Consider the following 23,104-nt stretch of genomic DNA (forward strand, 5'->3'; position numbering starts at 1 on the left):
CCTGTTAGCTATTAGCAGCTTGTTCGCTAGCACACTGCCCCATAATGTTTTACAAAATCTAGACCTGACTGCACACATCGGACATCCATAAAGACATGTGCAATTAGACATCCATAATCTTTTTAATAATCTGTAATCTTATCTAAAAAAAATAAATATAATTTTCTCAGTTTGTAATCTACGGCCCCGCTGAACCCCCAAACTGACAATGTGACTTGTGCTTCTGGTGAAAGGGAACTAAATGCAAAGCATTTTGGGAACCCGATGCGGTACAGGCCTAGAATACGTTGGCACAAATTTTCTCTCTCAAAGTGTGAAATGTATCCAGAAAAATTTAACGCTGGTTCACTGATTAGAACATACACCTTATGGAGTTCAGTTTTAATGGAAAGACATCACAAGTTTAAAAACAGTATGTACTGGTCTCTGTGACCATGTATTTGGAAATGAGGTGTAAGGGTCAAAAATTCAGTTTCTATGTTATAACAACTCTACAGAGAACCTAACTTTAAAATACGCGGCAAAGTGATTTCTATTTGATTTAATTTGAATTATTTTTTTTTGATAACCTACCTACCTCTTTTTATGCCTGATTTTTACCCAGTGTAGCCCACCTGTGTCCGATAATGGACGCCTGTGGCTGCTGTGTTTACGGTGCGCGGCCCCTTTAAGGCAGCGCCGTGTTTCCATTGGCACGGTGACGTCAGAGCTCAGCCTCTCCTCTCTAAACACTGAAGGCAATGGTCCTGGCTCAGAGTCCTGCTGTCGGAGGGAGACTTTTACACTGCTACAAAAAGCCTGGGCAAGCCCGGGTGGCTGAAATGAACCAGAGCCGTCAGGCGCTCGCCGTGGATTAAACCGGAAACTTTTGGGATGGCTCTGAACGGGGAAAAGTAGCGCGAGAAGCCGCTGCAGCAGCTCGCTAACCACCGCCGATAACGGAGCTCCTACTGCAGAGCAACTCCTGGTTAGATGAACGGCCACTGCTGAAAAATATGCTCCAGCCGAGCCTCCTCAGCCCCGGCTTCAGTCGCACATTCCCTCTCTGAAAAACAGTTTCCTGACACATTCTCCGGCTTCTTCTTCGCTTGTTTTATTCCCCGCTTCTTACCTGTAAAGTCCGCTGTAGCCGTAAGTCCCAGACCCACCTGCGAGGCAAAATCATGGCAGGGAAGCTGACAGCAGCGCAGGGCACGGGAATACTGCTGGTGACAGCCAACGTTGGATCTCTGTTCGAGGATGTGAGTTTTTCCATTGATCCTTTCACTGTCTCATGCTTGTAACGCCGTCAGCTCGTGTTGTGTTCAACCTGGTCACGACTCGTGTTTGTGTGTGAAGTAAACACCTAGACTCTACTCACACACACATGGGCCTCAGAACCGTGTTTACCTAGGCTAGCTGTGTGTCCAAAAGGTTGTGCCTTTTACACTCTTTCCTTCACAGTAGTATGAATGACAGCGTGCTCATCATCATCTGGTAGTTTGTTTTAAATGAAGCAACCTGTAACTGAGCTGAGCGAGCATGCATGCAGCAGTTTACCTCTGCAGAGTGCACCCTACTTTTAGGAGATCAAACATAGAAGGTTTTCTCTGATGCACAAACTGACTGAAAAGTTTAGTGATATTTGCCTGTTTTGGCCTTTGCGCAGCTGGAAAGTGCCATTACTTGTCATCTTTTTGAGATTTCTTGCAGAAGTGTGTAAGGCTGAAAGATCCTGGAACAAACTGGCGTTCCTAGATACTTAAAGATATTAAGAAATACAGGATGTTATGCCAGATAAATGCAGTAAATTTGAATAGGCTGTAACAGGAGCAGTTGATCATACAGATCAGAAACGAACATCTATGAAAATCTGCCTTTACCAGCTGTAAATACTGGCCGAACAAACATAAATTAGTCAAGTTATAGGCTGGACCAACAGACCTATGTCAGTTTATGTCGTCTTCTTTATACATTATCATTCCTTACAATTAAAAGTGTCTTTTATGGGCTGAAATGTGTTAATTTGGGACCTGTGTGTTGAGGACTTTAGCCTCTGCTTAGGAGCCCCTGATTTGCCCACTGAGCCACGCCGGCGTGTCAGCAGGACTTCTTAGTTGCTTTGCCTCAGAAAAGACAAACATTATTAAAATGAAGCGGGCCAGGTTTTTGCTGTTTCAAACGTCATACTATCAGTGCACAAGGTGCACATCTCTGCTTCTTATCTATTTCTCTTTTTTTAACAGGTTTATTTCTGGATGTTTTTTCTCCTTTATGTGGAGAGGGCAGGGCAGAAGGAAATCAGGAAGAAAAAATGAGGAATGACATGTGGGAAAGGGGCCACAAGTGGGACTCAACAGGTTTCCTGAAGACCAATTTCATACAAAGAAGCTTTTCCTGCCCAAATATTTTTTGGGGGGCATTTTTACCTTAAGGTATTATAACTAAAGAGAGCCAGAGAGTGGGGAGGAAACGTGCCAAACATTGCCAGAAATGAGATTTGATTGTGCAGCCAGTGCACTGAGGACAGTAGCCTTTGCTCTACCAAATGAATGAAACCAATGCCAAACTGGGCACCTTTTTTGTCCTAGAACAGACTTAGTTTTGTTTTCATTAATAACCTTATTATTGCATGTATTGGGGTACAGATGGCTGAGGTCACCTCCATGTATATGGGCGACTGGGGTATAGTCAGGCTTGTGGCTCCCTTGATATAAGTCATTCCCCACTCTCTCATCCCTGTCTCTGACTCTTACCACAGACCCGTCTTTACAATGAGGGCAAAAAGTCCTTAAATAAATGTTAAAAATGCATTTATTGTTATTTGATTAAGTTTTATCCTCTTATATCTTTGGGTTCAAAATTGTGTAATGTAATATGTACAAACATGCTTTTAAACAGACATAATCAAAGCTTGATCTAAGCGGCGTACAGTGTTAAGTAGCATAGTCTAATTTACACACAAAGTAAAGGAAAATAAACTTGTGCATGGCTGCAGCAACACTATTGGAAGAAGTTTTTGTTGTGGCAGTCACGTTTAGTATTTTACTTCATGGCTATGTGTGAAATGAATTACCAAAGGAGCAAATTAAGATCACGAAATAGTCAGATGTTTCTTTTTTATTCAGATTCAGACAGCTTTATTTATCCTAAAGGGACAATTCATTTTCACAGCCACACAGAGTCTTGTTAAAAAAGATTAAGACAAAAAGATAGGAAGCAAACATGGTCAGAGCAGCTTTAGACAAATACAATAACAACAGATCAGCAGATGCTTATGTCACCAAGTGAGGAGTGGTATCAGGATAAAGGTTTTGTGAATTAGTTATATTTGAGCTCTATTTTCCATTCATGTCTGCCGTGTCTCACTGAACATGAGGGTTATTTCCTAGAGAAGACAGTGTGAAGAGTAACACTCACAAGCATCATTTTGCATAATTTTAGGAACAAGCAGCGCTCAAATATTCAATCCAGATAAATCTTTCATTCTTGGCTGCAGAAATGAAACTGCTGTGTGTATCTGTAGGTGTGTCCAGACTGTGGCGAGGAAGTGCAGCCTGTTGAGTGATATGTTATCATATGTTTGGACTCTGTGTCTTCAGCCTGTAGCTTAATGACGCTCTCTAACTGTTACAATGACATGCTTCAAGTCCAAACACCGTGTGTCACTTTCTGTGTTGTGTCAATAGAGACCCCCCCCCCTCCCCCCCTTTTTTCTTCCTCCTCCTTCCCCTCACCCGTGTGAAGAGCTGATCCCAAACATGAGGGAAGAGCCGTCTCTCCCTCACTGGAGTAAAGACTATAAATAGCGGCTCACAAGCAGAACACCAGACTTGTAACAGACGGAGCCAAAATGCATATTGGAGCATGTTTCTCTCCACTCATGTATGAGGCTATCTATAGTCAGCACTGTTTTGGCTTCTCCTATTCATCACATATGTGCTGAATGAAGTCTTTGTGGGCTGTTTTTTGAAGCTTTTTTTAAACTGGAGAATATTTATAGATGAGGAAATCTTGTGATGTGGCTTTCAGATCCAATATTAACTGCATCAAGCCTACGTAAAGCTGATCTCTCAATGGAAAACTTGCAAACCTTGCTTTGTTAATTGTGTCTCAGATTACCTGGCGGACGCTCCTGTATTTACAGCCATTAGAAATGTAAACATGGACTCATCCAAACAGCTTTAACATGAAGGATAAATGTGTTTGAACAAGAGTTCCTCCTTAAGTGCAGCTTTTAATGTCGGATATCTTCAAAGGAAGAGGAAAGATGGCTGTGGGTTGATCAATAAGTTGTAGACAAGCTTATGTGAGTAGTAAAGAGCAGAGGGGAAGTCTGTTCTGCTCTTTCTGAGGCTTCTGCAGTATGGGAAATAGGGCGTAGTGATAAAAGACCTTGATACTGTATCATGATAAAAAAAAAAAATCATGCATACAGGCTCTTTGTAGATGACAACATGCAGCAGTGTACGACTGCCAGTGGGGGCAAGAAGTGGTTTCCTCTTAGAGAAATGCTACCAAATCAGCCATTTTTTGAGCTGCTTAGGACTATGCCAAGTGCTCCAATTGCAAGATATGAATGTCTTATTTCTTAAGCTACTTTTCTGTCCTGATAGTAGCGAAATATTCATACAAAAAGAGAAGGAAAGTAAAAAAACAGCACCAGGAAGAAATGGAACTTTAGTCTCTTTCTAAGGCCAACATGAGTGTGTAGTCCATCTCCACAATGCTGTCCGGTTTGGTTCAGTAGAGTTCTGCCATGGTTCAAGGATCAAGGATATGTTTATTATCCCAGAGGGGCAATTTGCTTCACAGCCAGCAGTACCATACAAACAATTCCTCACACCATAGGAATAAAATAAATGTTCAGACACATAAGAAACGTTCAGACACATAGGATGCTGCTACAATGCTGCTAGAACAAAAGAAAACGGCTTTAGGTGAAGTATGAGTACCATGCAAGGCTGCTGTGTCAATATCCTGTCTTTATGTTTAATGTAATCTTCTCGTATCTTTCCCTCCCAGTCTTACTAAGTTTGATTTAAAATGTATCAGTCATGCTATAGTTATTTTGAGTTAAAGGTGTTAATCCTTAAACAGAAAACCTTTTAGCCTTATACAGAAATTGAGATATGATAGCGTAGTCACCCTTTTTTTGTTTATTACAGCCCAAAAGCTGTTGACATTTATTTATTTTTACCAGGGTTCCAGACGCTCTTTGTTTGTTCGATAAACCCCCTCTGGCTAAAAGAGATAACTGTTTGCTTCTTTACCTGTTTCTATGAGTTTAACTGGGTTGAAAAAGAATTGCCATGCTGATGGATTGGTATGACAAAAAAGGAGAGGAGGCGTTCATGTAAAACTAAAAACTAATGGCTCTGAACTAATCTTTAATACTTTCTTGACACCATGTGTTTTGACGTATGTATATATATATATAGCAGAATTCCCAGGGTTTATGGGTTTTAAACAAAGGATGTTTCACGTTGACCTTCTGCTGAAAGGGTTAAGATGCGTTAGATGATGAATCTTTGACGTCCTCTATCCTACATGATGCATTAAGTCCCACTGAGCTTTAGGACTTCTGCTCCCCAGACTCGACTTTATCATCTTTTTCCATCATGGAGCTGCAGAGGGAGAGCACTGTGGGAATCACTGCAGGAATCTTGATCCACAGTCAGCCTGGCGTACAGAGCCTAACACATATGGAGCCAATTAATGACCCTAACTGTTTTTGTTTTTATTCCTGTTAATGGCTGTGACCAGGGGAGCAGACAAAGCTGATGAAGTCTGGTTGTTGAACGCATCACCTGCACAAGCAGGTTGAACTCCAGCAGGAAGCTGATGCCAGTGTGTGGGCATTTTCATATCCGACATGTTTGAAGAGCTCTGGTGTGTTTTCTTTTCAGTATTGGTTTTGTTTAAACAGGTGGACACCAAGCCTGCTGCTCCTGGGTGTCACCAAATAACAGGACGATGATGCCTGAGGGGCAGCTTTAACTGTTCAGAAGAGGCTTGAAGCATGAAGTCCACTGGTAAACAAACAGCATCTTAAATTAAAGTATGGACCCTAAAATCAGACTTAAAAAAACACGCCATTATCCACCACCCCAGTGTAACCCCCCGCCATATTTCATATAACATGCATTTAATACTTTTTAACAGGATGCGAGCGTCTTTTTCATGTTATGCTGTCCTTTACAATGTCTCTGCTCATGTGTTCCTACAAAGGTTGAGTTTTTGTCATTGATTCATCTAAACTGGTGATCACATTTCCTCTGATGCAGCGTTAATAGAGGAATCTTGTCCAAGCCTCTTACCTAAAGAAGTTCCAACTGTTCCCTTTCTTATCCCTCATTCTTTTGGCTTCATCCAAAGAAATTTCTCAAAAACATTTACGATATGGAGCTCTTTTACCTGCTGACTTTTAATATTTAAATTGACATGTAAGTAAGGTACACTGCTCTTATGGTGCAAAAATAGTTTGGATTGCGTAGACCAATACATCCATTAAAAAAATGGTTTTGATTTTCTAAGAAAATCCCCTTTTTTAGATGACCTGGTTGGATTATTGTTGGTTTATTTTTTATAGAGAAGGAAGGATAGATCATTGGGCAATCTAGCTTGATTTGTAATTAGAGCGAGAGAAAGCACACAGCATTGTCCCAGTGAGCTTGTCTCATCTATGTAGGAAAAATGGTCATACATCCATAAGAAGCTGTCTGACTTTTACCTAGATGAAAGTTGAGTCTGTGTCATTCTAGTCATGCCCTCTTTCTCATCATTGAACTTTATGAGTCATTAGATAGAAAAGAAACACACACAGCTTGAGCAGGGGCCTGTGGCAAGCCTACTACCCACCTGGACAGTACCCCAGACAATGTTTGGGTCTACATTCACCCCGTATGCCACCCTAAAGGTGTGGCCTTTATTTATGAAAAGATTATTCACTCATACCCCTGGTAGCATGCAAGGACATCCAGAGCAGGACCAGGGTTGTGTCAATCCTCCTTCATGCCAGATGGTGCCCTCAGACAGCTTACTCGTCATCTACCCCTTAATGTAGCCTCAGCTTTTGGCCCAACAGACCTTAAAGTTCTGCACAGTACTATGCAGAATTATCAACAGAACCCTGTCTCCTGCTGCCAGCCCAAGTAATACAATGTGGCAGGGGAGGGTTGGGTCAAGACTCTTTGACTTGGGTTCCTGACTAGAGCTCTGTCTTTTGCCGAGGTGGCACAAAGTTTAGTTGCAAACACAAAAAAGATTATGATTTATCAGTTGTACCACAAATCTGCTTTGGAGATTTTTGACTTTTAACATAAATGAAATATGTTGCTGTAAGTTTTATTTTAAAGTAAGTAGACAGAAAAATTTCAAATTTGTTAAATTGATTTTAAAACAAATGTAGCTTAAAATACACTGACAGCTCTAAACACTCCAATTATTTACAAAATTCTTGATATGCAAAATTACCCGGGATGATAAACAAGACTCGACATTGGTTTCCTTTGTTTACTGTGTTTTGTTGGATAGGATATCTAGGTACTTTTGTGGCTGAACTCTGCCTTCATTAAAGAGAATAAAGTTGAAATTCAGAATAGATGTATGGTTTCCAAGGATATTTCACATAAAGAGACCTGAGTCCATGGTGTCCGGCTAGGAAAGGGTAGGTGATAGCTACTCTGCATGCTTGGCATAAATTGGTGCCTAAAGTACTCAAGCTTAAGTATTTCAATCTTTCTCAAGTGTTGGTAAAATTGATGGCCAGATTGACAGAAAGATTGGTGTAATGTCCATTGTATTGTATCCTACCATATCGTGCAGGACCAAACAACCGTTGCAAAAGACAGCCAACCTGCAAAAATTTGGTAGATCTTTAAGGAATGAAATCAGGTACGAGTTTCTGCAGGATTGCAGAAGGGTTCAACTATAGAGGCTTGGAAATCTCTTGGAAATCACCACTTGAGGCGATGGTTAACTTTTTGGGGCATTGTCATTATCTATTGTGTTATAAGCAACATTACAGGTGAGACTGGACTAAGAATCTACATGTGTCAAAGAGCAGACTGTAAGATGTATTTGCAACAAGATACCTCTTTCAAGATCTTTAGATGACCACTGAAGTGAGCCAGGACTGTGTGATGACTGATTTTGTTTAAGGCGGCCTTACACCTTATGACTTCTCCTCCGATTTCAAAGCCGCAGACAAAATTCCAAAGTGGAGGTAAAGTCATGGGAGTCATGCTAAAGTTGCAGCTCGCTCCTGTTGTCTCAGTCATCAGGTGTAAGGTGGTCATAACACTTAAGTCAGTCTGTCTTCAGTCTTGGCGTTATGATAATATCAAACGTATTTGATGTTGCAAGTCTTCAATGTGGTCGTATGCAAATTGTGTTTCTCACTGATGCGATCGTTGTCCATGACCAATGGGAGCCGGTGTTATGCGTGAACACATTAATTCACTTCATTCTTCAAACATGAACTTGAGCTTATAACTCAAGAGATTGAAAAACTTTTCTGCTCAGAGCTGCAGTCAGATCTCTGCACCTCTGTGTTTGCCTGTTAATTCATTCCAAGCCTACATGACAGGCACGGTAAACCTCCACTGGTATTTTCAAAGTAAAAGCCCAATCAGTTTGTTTCTGTGGTGAGACGGTCCGCGTCTTAATATGGTACTTTTATTCTGGACTGTTTCCAGGATAGTTCCTCGGTTGTTGCAGTGACATGCAAAGTTGCTTTGGTGTTTAACTTTCCTTTTGTTTCTACTTGATATAAATGATTTAAAAACATCAGATTATGAGAGATGTTAACTCAAGTGTGATCTCCATCTCCTTCTACATCTTTTTCTGTGCTACAAGAATTGTTGTGAATTTCCACCAGATGCATGATGGGAAGTAATCTCACAAGGAATCGTTTTCATGTCTTGTGCTCAGTGACCACCAGTCTTTGCAAAATCTCAGTCCGGGACGGCTTGCCAACAAATTGTCTTTAGGTGTGAGGGGGTCACAGGTGTCAGTCTGTTTAGAGTCTTTTAAGAGTTTTTAGCAAAGTCCTCTGGTGTAAGGCCGACATTGGTTGAGTCAATGCCTGATAAAAACTTGGTGGAGATTTCTGATTTGACTACAGGTAGCAAGCAGAAGGCCTTTGACACCAAAAATACCTCTGGGGTTATGAGCTCTGATATCTCGAGGGAATTTAGAGCTTGGATACGCAACTCATTGGTTATTCAATGGAGAAAGCTGAGTTGTTAGCAGATACCTTCAACTGGTTTGAGATTATGAGTCTCATCTAGCATCAAAACGCCTCAGATCTCACAGGAGGAGGAGCTGGAAAGCATTGCTTGAGAGAGGAGAATCTGTATGGACAAACTTGCAAACTACCTTTGCAACCTGTCCTGGACTGATGAGGAAAACGGATTCAGAGAAAGATTTTTGGAGCAAATACAATTTGGAAGTCTGATTTGGTTAACCTGCATAGTTTAAACCTAAATAACCTTAACAAAACACCAAACTTTTCCACTCTGGTTCAGTCCAGAGAAAACAAACTATAGGTGTTATCTGACAGATCATATCATCTTGATGTTTGGAGACATTCCACAGGAAAGCTTTGATGGATTGATTGGCGTGATGAAAACCAGACAAGCAGATGCCAGCAGGAAGTCAGCTGATATGCCTCTGCTCTCCGTGCGGACAGCTCTCTCCGCTCATATACTCCTCCTGATGGCTCCCACATTCTCCTCCAGTGCTCTCATTGCAGTAAACACAGGTCACTGCTGGCCGGCTCTCTCATCATTACATACACCTCTTGGTTACCAAGCCAAGATGACCATATGGTGATGCAATGCGTTGCTATGAATAGCCCCCCTTGTGGGTTTAGTCTTCCAGTTTATTTCTCATCATGTCTAGGTGTATGCCACCCTCCTGCTCTCTCTGTTTCTGTTTCTCCTGTCCACTGACAACTCATTAACTCAGACTATCACTGCCCAGAACCCACTGAGCGGGCGTATTTACGCCAACACAGAGCAGGAAGGGCTCAAATCTGGAAGTTTTGCAAACACTGTGCCAAGTATTTTCTCCCAACATACTGCTCTGAAGCTCTGTGGTAAAAAAAAAAAGAGTACTACAAGATGGGGATTCTGGGTATGTTTCAAACCTTGCAATACTTTTGCACTTTAGGGTTTGAATGAAGAATAGCTCAGAACGTTTTGGATTTGCTTCAGTGGTTTGCTCCAGCCTGTAGATGGGCTGGAGTGGCTGCAACATGACCCTTAATAGATACAGGGTGAAGAGATGTGCTCAGCTGAAAATTTATATCAGTGCACTTCAATAAACACATGAATCAATTTTCATCTGATAGGCAGTTTAGTATACCTGTGCAGGGGTTTATTTGGACTCTGGGAAAATAATCAAATTCACCTTAAAGTCGAGGGCTTAGTTAACATAATGGGTATGAGTACTCGAGTACTTGATGTGGCTGAGATCATTGGAGTCATATGCCATTGCTTGTTTTAAGCCACAATACTAAAACTCATTTATTGTTACATGTGTAACCACACTTTCTGGGTTTGTCTAACTCAAATGTGCTACGGTGCACTGGTGTGCCTTGAGGCAAGTCAAGGTGTGCCATGGTAATTTTAAAACCATATAAAACAAAAAAATCAACTGAAGATAATGCTGTTGGTTTTAAAGAGGCGATTAACGTGGTAATGAGTATTGTTGAGATTTTGATAAGATTTTAGGTGTTCCTTTGGGAAAAAAGGTTGAAGATCTTTGATCTAACTGAAAATACTTTGCAAGAAATTACCAGGGAGCTAGAAAATAATACACAGTACACAGAGGTTACTTCTCCAGCTACAGCTCTGGATTTATTAGCATAGCAAACCATGTTATGGCAACAACAGCAAGTGTTTTACGGGACTTTACGACAGCGACAGTAACTCTTATGGGACAGTTAGCATTGTTTGTGCTCGTCATTTGTGATGATACCACAGCAGAAAAGACTGTCCTGCCACTCTTGTGAAACTAATGACTGGAGATTGGCTCACATTAAGTTTTGTTGAACCAGAAGGCTCCTTTGAGATGATAGCGTTTGTTGAAATCGAGTGAAAGCGGCCACCAAACAGCAGCTACAAGAGTGGAAATGATGTGTGGGGAAAAAGCAGCAGAATTTAACGCTAACTTACAACCTCACTTCTATTGCCTAGTGTGATTGCACCCCAAAATGGTGCTTTTTGGCCATCAGACTGTTTGTCACTGCGCATCACCATGAACAAACGTCCCCACTGTGAAGCAAAGCAGTGGCAGCATCATGCTGTGGAGATGCTTTAAGACAACAAGGAGAATGTTCTGGAGTGGCCTAGTCAAAGCCCAGACCACAGTCCAATAGAGAATTTGTGGCTGGACTTGAAGCGGGCTGTTTACGCCTGATTCCCAGAGTTTTGCAAAGAAGAATAGAGTAAAATTGCAGTGTCCAGATATGAAAGCCTGACTGAGACCTATCCACACAGACTCAGTGACGTGAATGCAGCCAAAGGTGCATCGAAATACTGAGTGTAAGGGGGTGAATATTTATGCAGTCACATGTTTAACATTACATTGCTTATTTTTATTTAATTGACTTTGTAGAAATTTAAAAAGTGAATAGGAACTGTAGGAACTGTATACTTATCTTGCGAACATGAGAATATGTGTCTGCAGCCAGCAGAGACCCTGACGGCTATATTTAACCTTTCGTCACACGGCACATGATGGTAGTGAATTCCCTAACTGAATCAATGTAATTGAGCATACAGGATGTGTATTTATAGTGTTGGCAGGAGCACTGTGAATGTGTGACAGCAGACGTGACGTTGTGTTGTGAGGAGTAAGCTTACATTGTGAACACAGCTTTATTGCCTATATCAGGTTTAACTCCGGGATGTTTTTTTACCTCAGTTTTTATGAGAAGAGGCTCAGCTGGAGAGACTGTGACTAAGTAATTCATCTGACAGCTGATTTTTGTGTTTCTTCCTCTGCCAAAGTCTGTTCCAAGTGTTGCTGCAGGAGTGGAAAAGTTTATGAAAGAAAGATCAGATGATGCTATTTTGGTTTCCCTCCCTGCTCTGCCCTCCTCCATCCTTTCATAACGCTGTCAGAGTTTCAGATGGAGAAGATGGAGAGAGCTGAGAACATTCATCCTAGTGGCCTGTAGCGTTAGGGGATGTGATATGGACCAGAAATCATACCTGCATATTTTTGTCTATAAAAAATCAGCTGTACAGTGCCAACATGGACATGAAAATAACCCTTCCAGTTGTGAAAAAGGCACCTGAAACAAAATAAAATGAAGGAAACAATTTCATATTTACAGCTATGTTGGGTAGTACTGTATTAGACAGGTATTAAAGTGCTGACATGCAGAGAGTGGTTTCTGTAAAATGCAGCACACAATCTCTGGATTTCCCAGAGTGTCTCCTCCGTGTTCAGACCTGCCTGCTGAGTTTTCATTGTGTTTAAGGGTGTAGGTCGACTGTATAGTGCATGTAAGGTATTTTTAGATTATTGGCATACTTACATGAGACGCGGAAAGTCAAGGAGTTTAAATGTTAGCTCTATTTTAATGATGTGTACACAAATCTCACCTGACTGTGGTCACATTTAGCTGCACTGTTAGCTCTGCTTTTATTTACTCAGGTTTAGACATGCTTTCTAATTATTCAGTTGAAGACAATTTAACCCTTGTGACAAAAATTTAGTGAATTGTAGAAATGTAGTCGGGTGAATTCGAAAGTGTGTCTTTTTTTAATCCTGCAAATGTGTGTTAACAGGAACATGGAAACCCAAAAAGTTTGGATACTCCTGCAATTTGGATGACTTTGACAAATAAAAGCGTTATTATTATGTCAAAGACCACGGTAGTCAGTTTAAAGCCATTTTAATTGGACATTTAGTTCTTTTTATCAGTTAGGATCCAAATCAAGACATCTGAGTTTATACTTTTAAAAATCCATTTTTTTTAACAGAAATTTGCATATTTGCTGTCCGCTTTCAATTGACGCCAGTTGCTACAACTATTGAATGCTGCTATTGACTGATCTAGAGTTATGCAGGTGATTTATGATGACATGTTTGCTAGGAGTGGGCAATTAATCTCAAATGAGATTTAATTGCAATATGGCATGCTACAGTTCACACATCACAGATGTTGCAATATTGTGTTAACTTGAAATATGTCAAAACACCAGCAGCAAAGATTTTATGCACATTTTGCAAACATTCAAGTGTCATTTTTTAAAAAATGGTTTAACAAAAATGTCTTTTTTGTGTTTTATGTGTTTTTCTTAATTAAAACGAGTGACGTGAAAACACTAATCCTCATTCAATAAAGCAATTTATATCAAAGTTGCAATATGAGCAAAAGTAATTGCAATTAGATAGTTTTTTTTAAATTGTTCTACCCTAGTTCATTCTATCTAATATTGATGAAGCTCAGTGTAGTTCACGTAAGTCATACCCCTAGCCTAGGCTGATAGCCTGCTGACACTAATTATCGCCGCCCAGCTCCCACAGCCAATTACAACACTTCCTCTCAACACAGTGGTCCATTTAAAGATGACATATTGCTCACTAATCCATAGCATAAAGCTATTTGCACCCTCATTCTCAAATTATTGCTACTTTGGATTAATTGCTTCTGAATAATTTCATTGTTTACAATGCAGATTGTTCTCCATATGGGGTTTCCAGCTACGCACTCCCTGGAAAGCCAAAGCATGCTGCTTGACTAACCCAGGGAGCTTCTCTAGAGCAGAGCTTTCTCTGCCAGGTAAAACTGCAGAAGATCCATTTTAGAATAAAATGTTTAAATGTATGATGCAAGTGTTCCTGACTAAATGTAGGTTGTATTATAGAATGATGTATTGCTTGAGTTTAATGACACACAAGATGTGGAACTTAATAATGATCGCATATCAAATCGCAATCACAATATTGGGTGAAAAAAAAATGCAATTAGATTATTTTTGCAAATTGTTCAGCCCTAATCTTTACATGCATTTGCAGTTAACTTTAGTTGACCGTAGTTTTTGCATGTCTTATTTGGCATTTGATGCAGGATTAGACCAGAAGTGATGTAAGAAGACAAACAGCTTGTTCAGCCAATAAATGGAGTGGAAGAGTATATGTCCATTCTACCCTCACTTGGAACAAGACCCAGAAATACTTGAACTCCTTCACTTGGGGCAAAGACTCACTCCCCATCAGGAGGGAGCAATCTACCGTTTTCTGGCAGACAACTATGGCCTCAGACTTGGAGCTGCTTTTTCTTTTACCAGCCACAAATCATACAGTGGATTGTTCTTTTTTTTGGAACAGCTTTTCTATTCTGTTCAATACAACAATTCATATCAAATTTGCAATAAGAATTTAAAATAATCACTTTTTTTTATCATTCTGCCCAAGTTTTATCTGTCCAATACTGCGTTGGTTAAAATATATGATAAGTCATTTCTTGTTTTTGAGGAAAAATACACAAGATGATGAGTTTAAAAAATTGCATATTAAATTGTGCAAAATTAGGAAAAAAAATCTCAACTAGATTATTTCTCTAAATTGTTCAGCCATATTCAGTGGTACTGATAGTACCAACATTTTAAAACATCTAATAAACATTTATTTTTTAACCCAAATAGCAGTGAGTGGAGAGAGAGAGAGAGAGGCAGTGATGGGCGATCAAATGAGAGTAAGGCTGGTGTCCTGTTGCTAAAACAGAGCAGTGCTACAAAGAGAGGTGTTATTTCCTAGACAATTTCACAGCTCTGTACAATCAGTGACACCTATAAAATGACCTATATATAAAAAACATAGAAACTACAGATAGCATAATTGTGTTCAGCTGTTTCCAAAGCTGCTCCAGTATCAGGCGTCTTAGGCTGACAGACACAGAAAACTTGAGCAAAATCACAGACAGATATGTGTCATGAACAGAGGTCTCGGATTGATCTTGGCCTATTTCTGTGTTCATGTATTGATGTGGTTGGAAAGTTTTCTGCTCGTCATGTTCTTCTCACCTCCTCATGAACCTCCCTGCTGGAGGAGGCCGACTCTGCAGATGCTTGATCTGGCAGAGAAAGTTTGAGCTTTCTGTTTCTCTGTGTCATGAAGCTGTTGGTATTTATACCTGGAAATGTGTGCAGTGTTTATGTGCAGTACTCGAGCGTGCGTCAGCGCTGTTTATCACAGGAATTTGGCTCACTTTCATGCTGTAAACCCAAAGTGTGTTTTAAAGAGCGCGCTTAGCAACAGCAGGCCGACGGTCAGCTCATGTGTTTGTGTCTGATCCTCTTCAGCTCCATGCGGCCCGTCTGATGATTCAGTTTGACTCTCCTCGCCGTTTGTTACAGTCACACAGAAAACACACCGACACATACACACGCTCTCCTCCGAGACGCACAAACAGAGAATACAAACATTTCCATCACTCTTTTATCTCCAGAGAAGGAAAGTCTTACAGAATCAGTCCTTCAGCTTTCTGTAAAAAAAAGAGATGTAAGAAGTGGTCACATGATTGTACAGACCGGATGAAGGGAGGGGAAATTATCTGATTTGATACCTTTACAGCCTCGGCTCGACTTAAGTTTCAACTCCATGTTTCTATCGTAAAATTTTAGTGTTTAACAGGAGTTGTTGAGCGATCTTTTCCCCAAAGTGAGCTTCTCTTTAGATTTTAAAGCATAATGTGGCCAGACGTCCTGGAACGATGATTCAATTTATATCCTCCCCCTGAAGATACTAATTCAAGCATTCAACATTTAATTCCCAGCAATCTGGTGAATATTTGAGCAGCAAGCTGAGGTGGGAATTTAATTATGTAAAAGGAAAACATAGGTTAGTTATTAATAAATTGTTTTAAAAATATATAAGTAGGAAGCCTACATTGTTGCAAGATTTGATCTGTTATTCTTCAAATTTATGGTTATTTAAAGAATGAAACATCTCAGAGAATTGGTTAGAGCAATCAGTCCGAACAACACCAGCCATGCCCCTTTATGAAAACGTTCCACCAAAATTCAGATCCCAAGTTCAATGGTGAGTGTACAAAAGGGCTGGACAATTATTCGCAAATAAGATTAAATCGCAATATGGCCTGCTGCAATTTACAAATCCCAGAAGTTGCAATATTTCTTTGACTTGAAATACGTCAAAATACCACTTTCATACATTATTTTTGCAACAGCGGAATTTTTATGCATATTGTGCAAACATTCAAGTGTCAGTTTTTATTCGAATGGTTTACTAAAACCCTCTTTTCTTGTTTTTACATATATTTTTTTGTAATCAAAACAAGTGACATAGAAATGATAATCTCCTGCAATAGAACAATTTTGATCAAATTTGCAATACAAGCAGAAATAATTGCAATTTTTATAATTCTGCCCTAGTTCATTGTGTCTAATAATGATAAAGTTTAGCTTTAGTTCACAGAAGTTAAACGCCCAGCTGCAATCAGCTGATAATTAGTGCTGTTGCACCACGCTGCCACTTGCAATGCTTAACTTCCTCCACCCCAACCTCCTCCTTAATTGCATAAAGGTTGTTACACCCTTATATTCAGATTCATGTTAATATGGGTTGAAATAATTTCCTTGTTTTTAATATACCTTGTCATACATTTTTCTATCCATGTGGGGTTTCTAGTTTTGCACTCCCCAGAAAGTCAAAGCATGCTGCTTGACTAACCCAGGGAGCATCTTTTGGGCAGAGCCCTCTTCGCAAAGTAAACCTGTAAATTACGCAAGAAAAAATGGTTAAATGTTTGAGAGTGTTCCTGACTGAGGCTATAATAAAGAATGATTTATTGCTTGAATTTGTTGAAAAATGCACAAGAAGAAGAACCTAGGAGTAACCGCATTTTAATATGCAATTGCAACAAAGAGAGAAAAAAATTGCAAATAGATTATTTTTGTGAATCGTTCGGCCCTAGTGTATAAAGGATTTGCACTGTAACTTTAGAAATAAAAGCTGAGTCCAAACTCTCTGTCAAACTGGAAATATCTTGAGACTGGAGATTTTATGAACTGACATAAATTCATTTCAGCTGTGATAAGTGAGTTGGATCTCAACTTTTAAAATGCTGTTCATATGTTAGTGAATGTGTAAATGAGGCTGGCGGACTACTGCTCCTGCTGTCACTGAGTGATCGCTGGTTTAAAGTTGGCAGGAACACATTTGACTGACTAAATTCCTCTCTAGTTTGTATCTAAAGCCACAGAGCTTTTCTTTTACACTCTTTTGCCATTTAAGGATGAAAAAAATGTACAATAAATGATTATTTTTGCATTGTTTTAAGGCTGGCTCAGACTAAATGAATTCAGCCTGGTTTTGGCCCGACTGCAACGCTGCAGCCCGACAACCCAATTTTGAGCATCAGGAACCACAAATGGTCTTGTAGTGTGAGTGACATAATTAACGATGCATCCAAGTAATATTTAGCCTGGTAGCATTTGGTGGAACAGATCTTATCAGAATGAAACTATATTTTTAAGAACGCCTACTAAATGAGAGTTCAATCACCTGAATAAAGAAAACTGTTTTTTTTTTTTTAATTTCTTTTTTTTTTAAACTAAGAATACACTTTTTATTTATACATAGAAAGGGTTCACTCCATGGAGTCCGCAATCTTGAATTTTTTCACCTTGAATTTTCCTCAGTAAGACAACGGAAACCCATTTTTCTTTAAGACCCTGTAAAGCGAAATCCAAAATGAGTCTTAACATACTAGATATGTTGGAATATGGTTGCTGTAAACATGTGAAAACACTGAGATCTACATGTGACTGAATTTTGGATTTAGACCGTAAGAACGTTTTTCACCTCTTCCCTGACTGGGTTTAATTTGGGCGGGGCAAATATGTAGGCTGGTGATGTCACCAGCCCACAGTAGGGAATGACCCCGCCCCTCTAATGCTACAATATAAAATCACAGAGCAGTTCATCTCAGTACGGTCTGTTGTTAGCTGATGTCACTGCCTTTATTGAAAGTTAACAGTCAGTTAAATGCTGTTTTTTGCTCATTGTGAGGCAAATTTGCCAAATCTATCAGCCACAGTGGTCTATGGATCATTTAAATCATACCAGAGATTTGAGCTGGTAAGCAGACTTTGTCTCTTCTCTGGCACAGAGCCAGGCAGCTGCACTTTGATCATAGGTCAAGGGGCAGGCTGATGGCGTGAAGGCTTTCCTCAATTCAGATTAAGCAGGATCCTTTTTTTCCTGAGTGGGCGTGGCTTCAGCTCCTTCAACAGACACGCCCACACCAGAGCAGATTTTACTGCTTCATTTTTTTATAATTTTGAAGCTCAGTTTTATCAACTGACTGACTGAAATTTGAACTAGGGGTTCATAACACAGTGACCTGTCATACAACAAGCCTAAATACAGATTTGTTTTCACTTTTCAGGGTCTTTAAGGTTACACTGGTTGCCACGATTACCACCAGAAATAAAGAATCCCCAAATTTTACTCACTGCACCTTTAAGTCAACAACAGTAAAACAGTAGCTGGCTTTAATTAAGTGATTAGTCTGCTATTTGGCTGACTGCAGGAGCTCATAATAAGCCCTGATTATTTGTGGTTTAGACATGTTGTTTGAATGTGTTGTTCATCTGAAACTCTTGTTGTGTCTAAACTCAAAATCTCTGTCTAACAGTGCCTGTTGTGTTGACGCTAGTGTTAACTAAACTGTGAAGTTGTGTTGTTGTAACACAGTTTGGTTGAAAGGAGACGTTAAGTTCTCAACAGAACTGCTCATGATCAGAAACACTTTCAGAGAAGTGCAATCTTTAAGGCAAACTTTTGGGAATAGATAGTGTGTCACAGAGGATTTTCGATAGACAAGTTTAGTATAGAGAAATCTAACATGGCCTTTTTTTGAGGGCAAAAACTTACAAATGTCATTGACATCTGAAGAAACAATATGTAACTTATCCACCTTAAAATAGTAGTTTCAAAGTTGAACTAACAGTACACCTTTTAACAGGGAGAATGGGGTCTATAACATCCACGGAGTGCTGTGGTCACCAGTTTTTAGCACTGTGTAACTGTGACAGGAAGCTGCAGTTCTCTTATGAGGAATGCATATGGCTCTGGTCCACATGCCAGCTTACAGCTAAAAAGAACCCAGTTAGCCTGTCTTTGTACTGTTTGATGTAATGGCTAAAGCAAAGACATCTAAGATGATAGTGGCAGAAAATTTTGGTCGTTTTGGGCCTTTACACAGAAATATATTGGAATGTTCTTTTCAGGGAAGTTTACCGCATTAGCTCAAACTTTATCAGCAGTTTCAAACTATTTATCAGATAACCTAAACTTTTTGGACAGCTGTTCAAAGTAGGGCCCAGTGCAATTAATGGCAAATTAGATTAAATCACAATATGGCCTGCTGCAATTTTCAAATCGCAGAAGATGCAATATTTCTACAACCTGAAATCTGAGTCAAAATTGCGTTTTAAAACGTTTTTTTGCAGCAGAGTTGTTTTGCATTACATAATTATGCATTCAAGACCCAGAATAGTAGAATAGAATACTACAAATCCTACTTTCTTCATTTTTGTACATTTTTTCTGATTAAATATGAGGATGATATAAAAATGATCATTCCCTTCGAGACAATAATTCATATCCAATTCGCAAAACATGTCAGAATCATCACAATTAGATTTTTTTTTTTAAAATTGTTCAGCCATGGTTTTATCCAATATGTTTTGGTTATAATGTAGAGTGATTTATTGCTTGTGTTTGTTGGAAAATGCATGAGATGAAGAACTAAAGAAATAATCGCATCTTAAATTGCGATTGCAATATTAGGGAAATATATTGCAACTAGAATGGCTGTCTGAGGCGGCAGACCCATGCCTAAGCAGCACCACCAAGGAACTCACGCTCCCCTTGATTACTATGGTGTTCAAAATTTCGAAGTCCGAGAAAAAACGAACGGATGCGCGGATCATCACCAAAATCTAATCGATTCTTCCCTGTCACTATCCCAATGTTCCCTGAAAGTTTGGTGACAATCCAACTTTCTGTTCTGGAGTGATCTTGTACACATACAAACAAACAAACAGACAAACAAAGAAAGATATGGAACCTTTTACATAACCCCCTGGCGATTTCATCGGCATGGGTAATTAGATTATTTTCCCAAATCGTTCAGCCATAGTTCAAACCAGTGATGCCAGGATTGATTAGGAACAGATTATTGGCGCTTTTGTCATGAAAATAATATTTTATTGTCAAAGTAGAATTAAGGCTTCTAGTCATCACTCACCAAACTTATCCTGACCTGTGGTCAATGCACTGGTGTCTGTGGCTGAGAGAGGCACTGTTGTGCAGCTGTAAAGGCTGGCTAATAAGAGTTAAGAACATCAACCCACTCCAAAACAGCTGTGGTAAGATACCCTAACCTTTGTCACAAGTCACTTTAATCAAAAGCTGTAGTCCAGTGTTTAAATCTGTGCTGAAACTGGAAACTCAAGAAAGTGACGTGAATGTACATTATGATGTTGAAGGTCTGGTCAGTAGAATGACTATTAGGCAAGAGGAAAATAAAGCTTTTTACTTTTGCGAAGATCGCAAATTTTCATGTTGTTTTATATTAATTTTCCTACAATCTTGAATTTGGCAATCAAAAACTGTAATTTGCCCAGTAAAATTTGAGGTTATTAGTAGGGGTGTGACGAGACGCTTATCTCACAAGACGAGATGAGACGACATTCGGGCCCACGAGACACAAGACCAGATGAGATTTTACACTTTTTTTTTTTTAGAAAAAACATATATGAGTGGAAAATATGATCTTTATACGGCTGAAAATAATCATTTTGAAGCATTCAGGTCTATTCAGAAATATTTAAACTAACTCCTCTAGTACTGAATAAGCTATCAGTGCTTACACACAGTTTATGTTGTCTAACTGAGTCAAACTGTAGATTTTAATGCTCTTCAAATCAGACCTTTCATTTTAATAGTCTACATCTTTATTTTACTACACTCTGCACTCATTTCTACAATTAAAATAATAATTAAAGCATTTAGATTATTTTGAAAGTAATTTAAAAACTGTTTACAACAGACTGAGATGTAAAGAGCTGCATCAGTAAAATCAAACTATTTCTCATCCTCTTTCAGGACATCCATGTTTATAACACTCAAAAGAAATATTTCTGTCAATAACAAATTTGTTTTTTACAGTTATTTGATGAAATTGCTTATTTGATCATTTTGTGGTCTTTTTTTCTCAGATGAGCTTTGACAGTGTCAGACATGACACACAGATGAGCGTGTGTGTGTCTCTGCTGTGTCTGCTGTCAGACAACAAACAGGGATCGTTTAACTGGAGCTAGAACTTAGCTTTATGGAGCTGACAGTGGACTTTGTGGCGTTCAAGCAGCATTTGTTTTGCTAAGTTTACCGCTGCAGTATACAACGGCCCGTTGCGCTACTCACGTAAGCTTCTGACTGATGGCACGCACAGCCAACAGCTGATGGATGAGTGACTGAGAGACGGTGAGACGAGAAGGAGACGTGATGAAACAGTGACTGAATCAAAGTTACAAAGCCACAGATAGCGGCACTATAAGTGAGTCTGTGCGCATACACAACATTGCGGAGACAGCACAGGTTTCCAGTAGCATTATTTCATCATTTCGGACCGTTATGATGAATTTATTATGCATTGGCGGATCATGTGAGGCCCCGAGTAGTGCACGCGGAGGAAGGGTTGGTATTAATGGGTCATGGATCAGCTCCGTTTCTTCATTAGCTGGCAAAACAGCAATTCTAAAGTGTCCAGGACATCTTTGTGATCTTTTATAATTTCCAGTTTGGTATTATTTTCTGTCAGGAGAGCTGCTGCTCCTGATGTCTGGGCAATATTGATCTCGTGAGATGATTTTCACCTTGATGAGATATCTTGTAACGTTTTGATCTCGCGAGATCTCTTGGCAGGAGATCTCGTCACACCCCTAGTTATTAGTCCTTGTGAAAGCGCTTTCTCTCAGTCTGTCTACATGTTAGAGAGCTGTCTGTGTGCTGACATATCTGCAAGGCGAATGATCGTCACATGTCAGGTCCTGCTCCGCAGACTCACGCTGAGATGAACTCGTTCTGCAGGTTTGACAAAGACATACATTAGGACACTCGGGGAAGGTCGTTATTAGCAGACTTTCACCTGCGGGCTCTCTCAGCATCTGCAGACACTCTGTCATTTTATGGTTTATTTACTCACAAAAACAGAGCCTGGTTCTTCATTTTTAACCCTCACAGAGACTTCTACTCTCACCCTCTCTTCTGTATTTTTGTTCTCACACTGAGTCTCACACACTCTCAGCAGAGCGGCTGTTTATTTAACCCACCGCCTTTGATGGAGTGAGCGTATTGTCTCTGCTATGTGGCTGAATATTTCCATGTTAAAGGCCTTTGTTTTTGTTTTACCCTCCCTGTAGAAGGACGAGCAGGTCTGGTGGAGTCATTAAGCAGAGCCGGGTGCTGACTCTGATTATGACCGCTGCACTTTTCCTCCGGCCTCTGTTGGGTTTCCTGCTCTGGATTCACTCTGTAATGAAAACACCTGGATGTTGTTACTCTATGCTGTGAGTCTGAAAATATCTGCTGGTCATGACAGAAATACTGTTAAATTTAACAGCATTGATCAGTCAGAAGTTTGTCCTCCATCATTATTATTTGTGATTATTTTCTGGACAAGCTGCTGAGCCTTTAACGAAACCTTCCTTCCATTTAGACAGCAGCACAAGTCAGTTTGACTCTCTGGTTCCCATTTAAGGCAAACTGAGCAGATAGAGAGATACGCAACACGCACTCTGCTCCACTTTATCCATACTGAAATAGATGATAGCTTCTGTTAGATGTCAGGACGCTCTGAAGAGAGCAGAGAGTTGATACTGTAGATCAGGACCAGGGGCATGTTTTATTTGGTCTGGAGTTGTACTTTGCATGCAGACATTTGGTGCAGTCATTTATTTAGTGTTCAGCGTAATGAAAACATCCCCCGCAGGCTGCCATAGGACGTTATTGTCTGCATAATCCTATTGAAATAAAGTCACAATGGAGCATAAACTTTAACAAAAAAATA

General features: G+C 39.8%; 1 protein-coding gene across 2 annotated transcripts in view; it reads left to right on the plus strand.

The window, feature by feature from the left end:
• Window positions 1-732: 732 nt before the first annotated feature.
• The window catches only part of LOC121511093 (inositol polyphosphate-5-phosphatase A), a 280,564-nt gene continuing 258,192 nt past the window's right edge, over window positions 733-23,104 (plus strand). For both annotated transcript variants that reach the window (XM_041789627.1, XM_041789626.1), the window contains exon 1: window positions 733-1,241. In XM_041789627.1, coding sequence (XP_041645561.1) covers window positions 1,164-1,241 — 78 coding nt within the window. In that variant the 5' untranslated portion in view covers window positions 733-1,163. The remainder of the gene's footprint in view (window positions 1,242-23,104) is intronic.

The sequence above is a fragment of the Cheilinus undulatus genome, linkage group 6 (genome assembly GCF_018320785.1).
Source record: "Cheilinus undulatus linkage group 6, ASM1832078v1, whole genome shotgun sequence".
Taxonomy (NCBI): domain Eukaryota; kingdom Metazoa; phylum Chordata; class Actinopteri; order Labriformes; family Labridae; genus Cheilinus; species Cheilinus undulatus.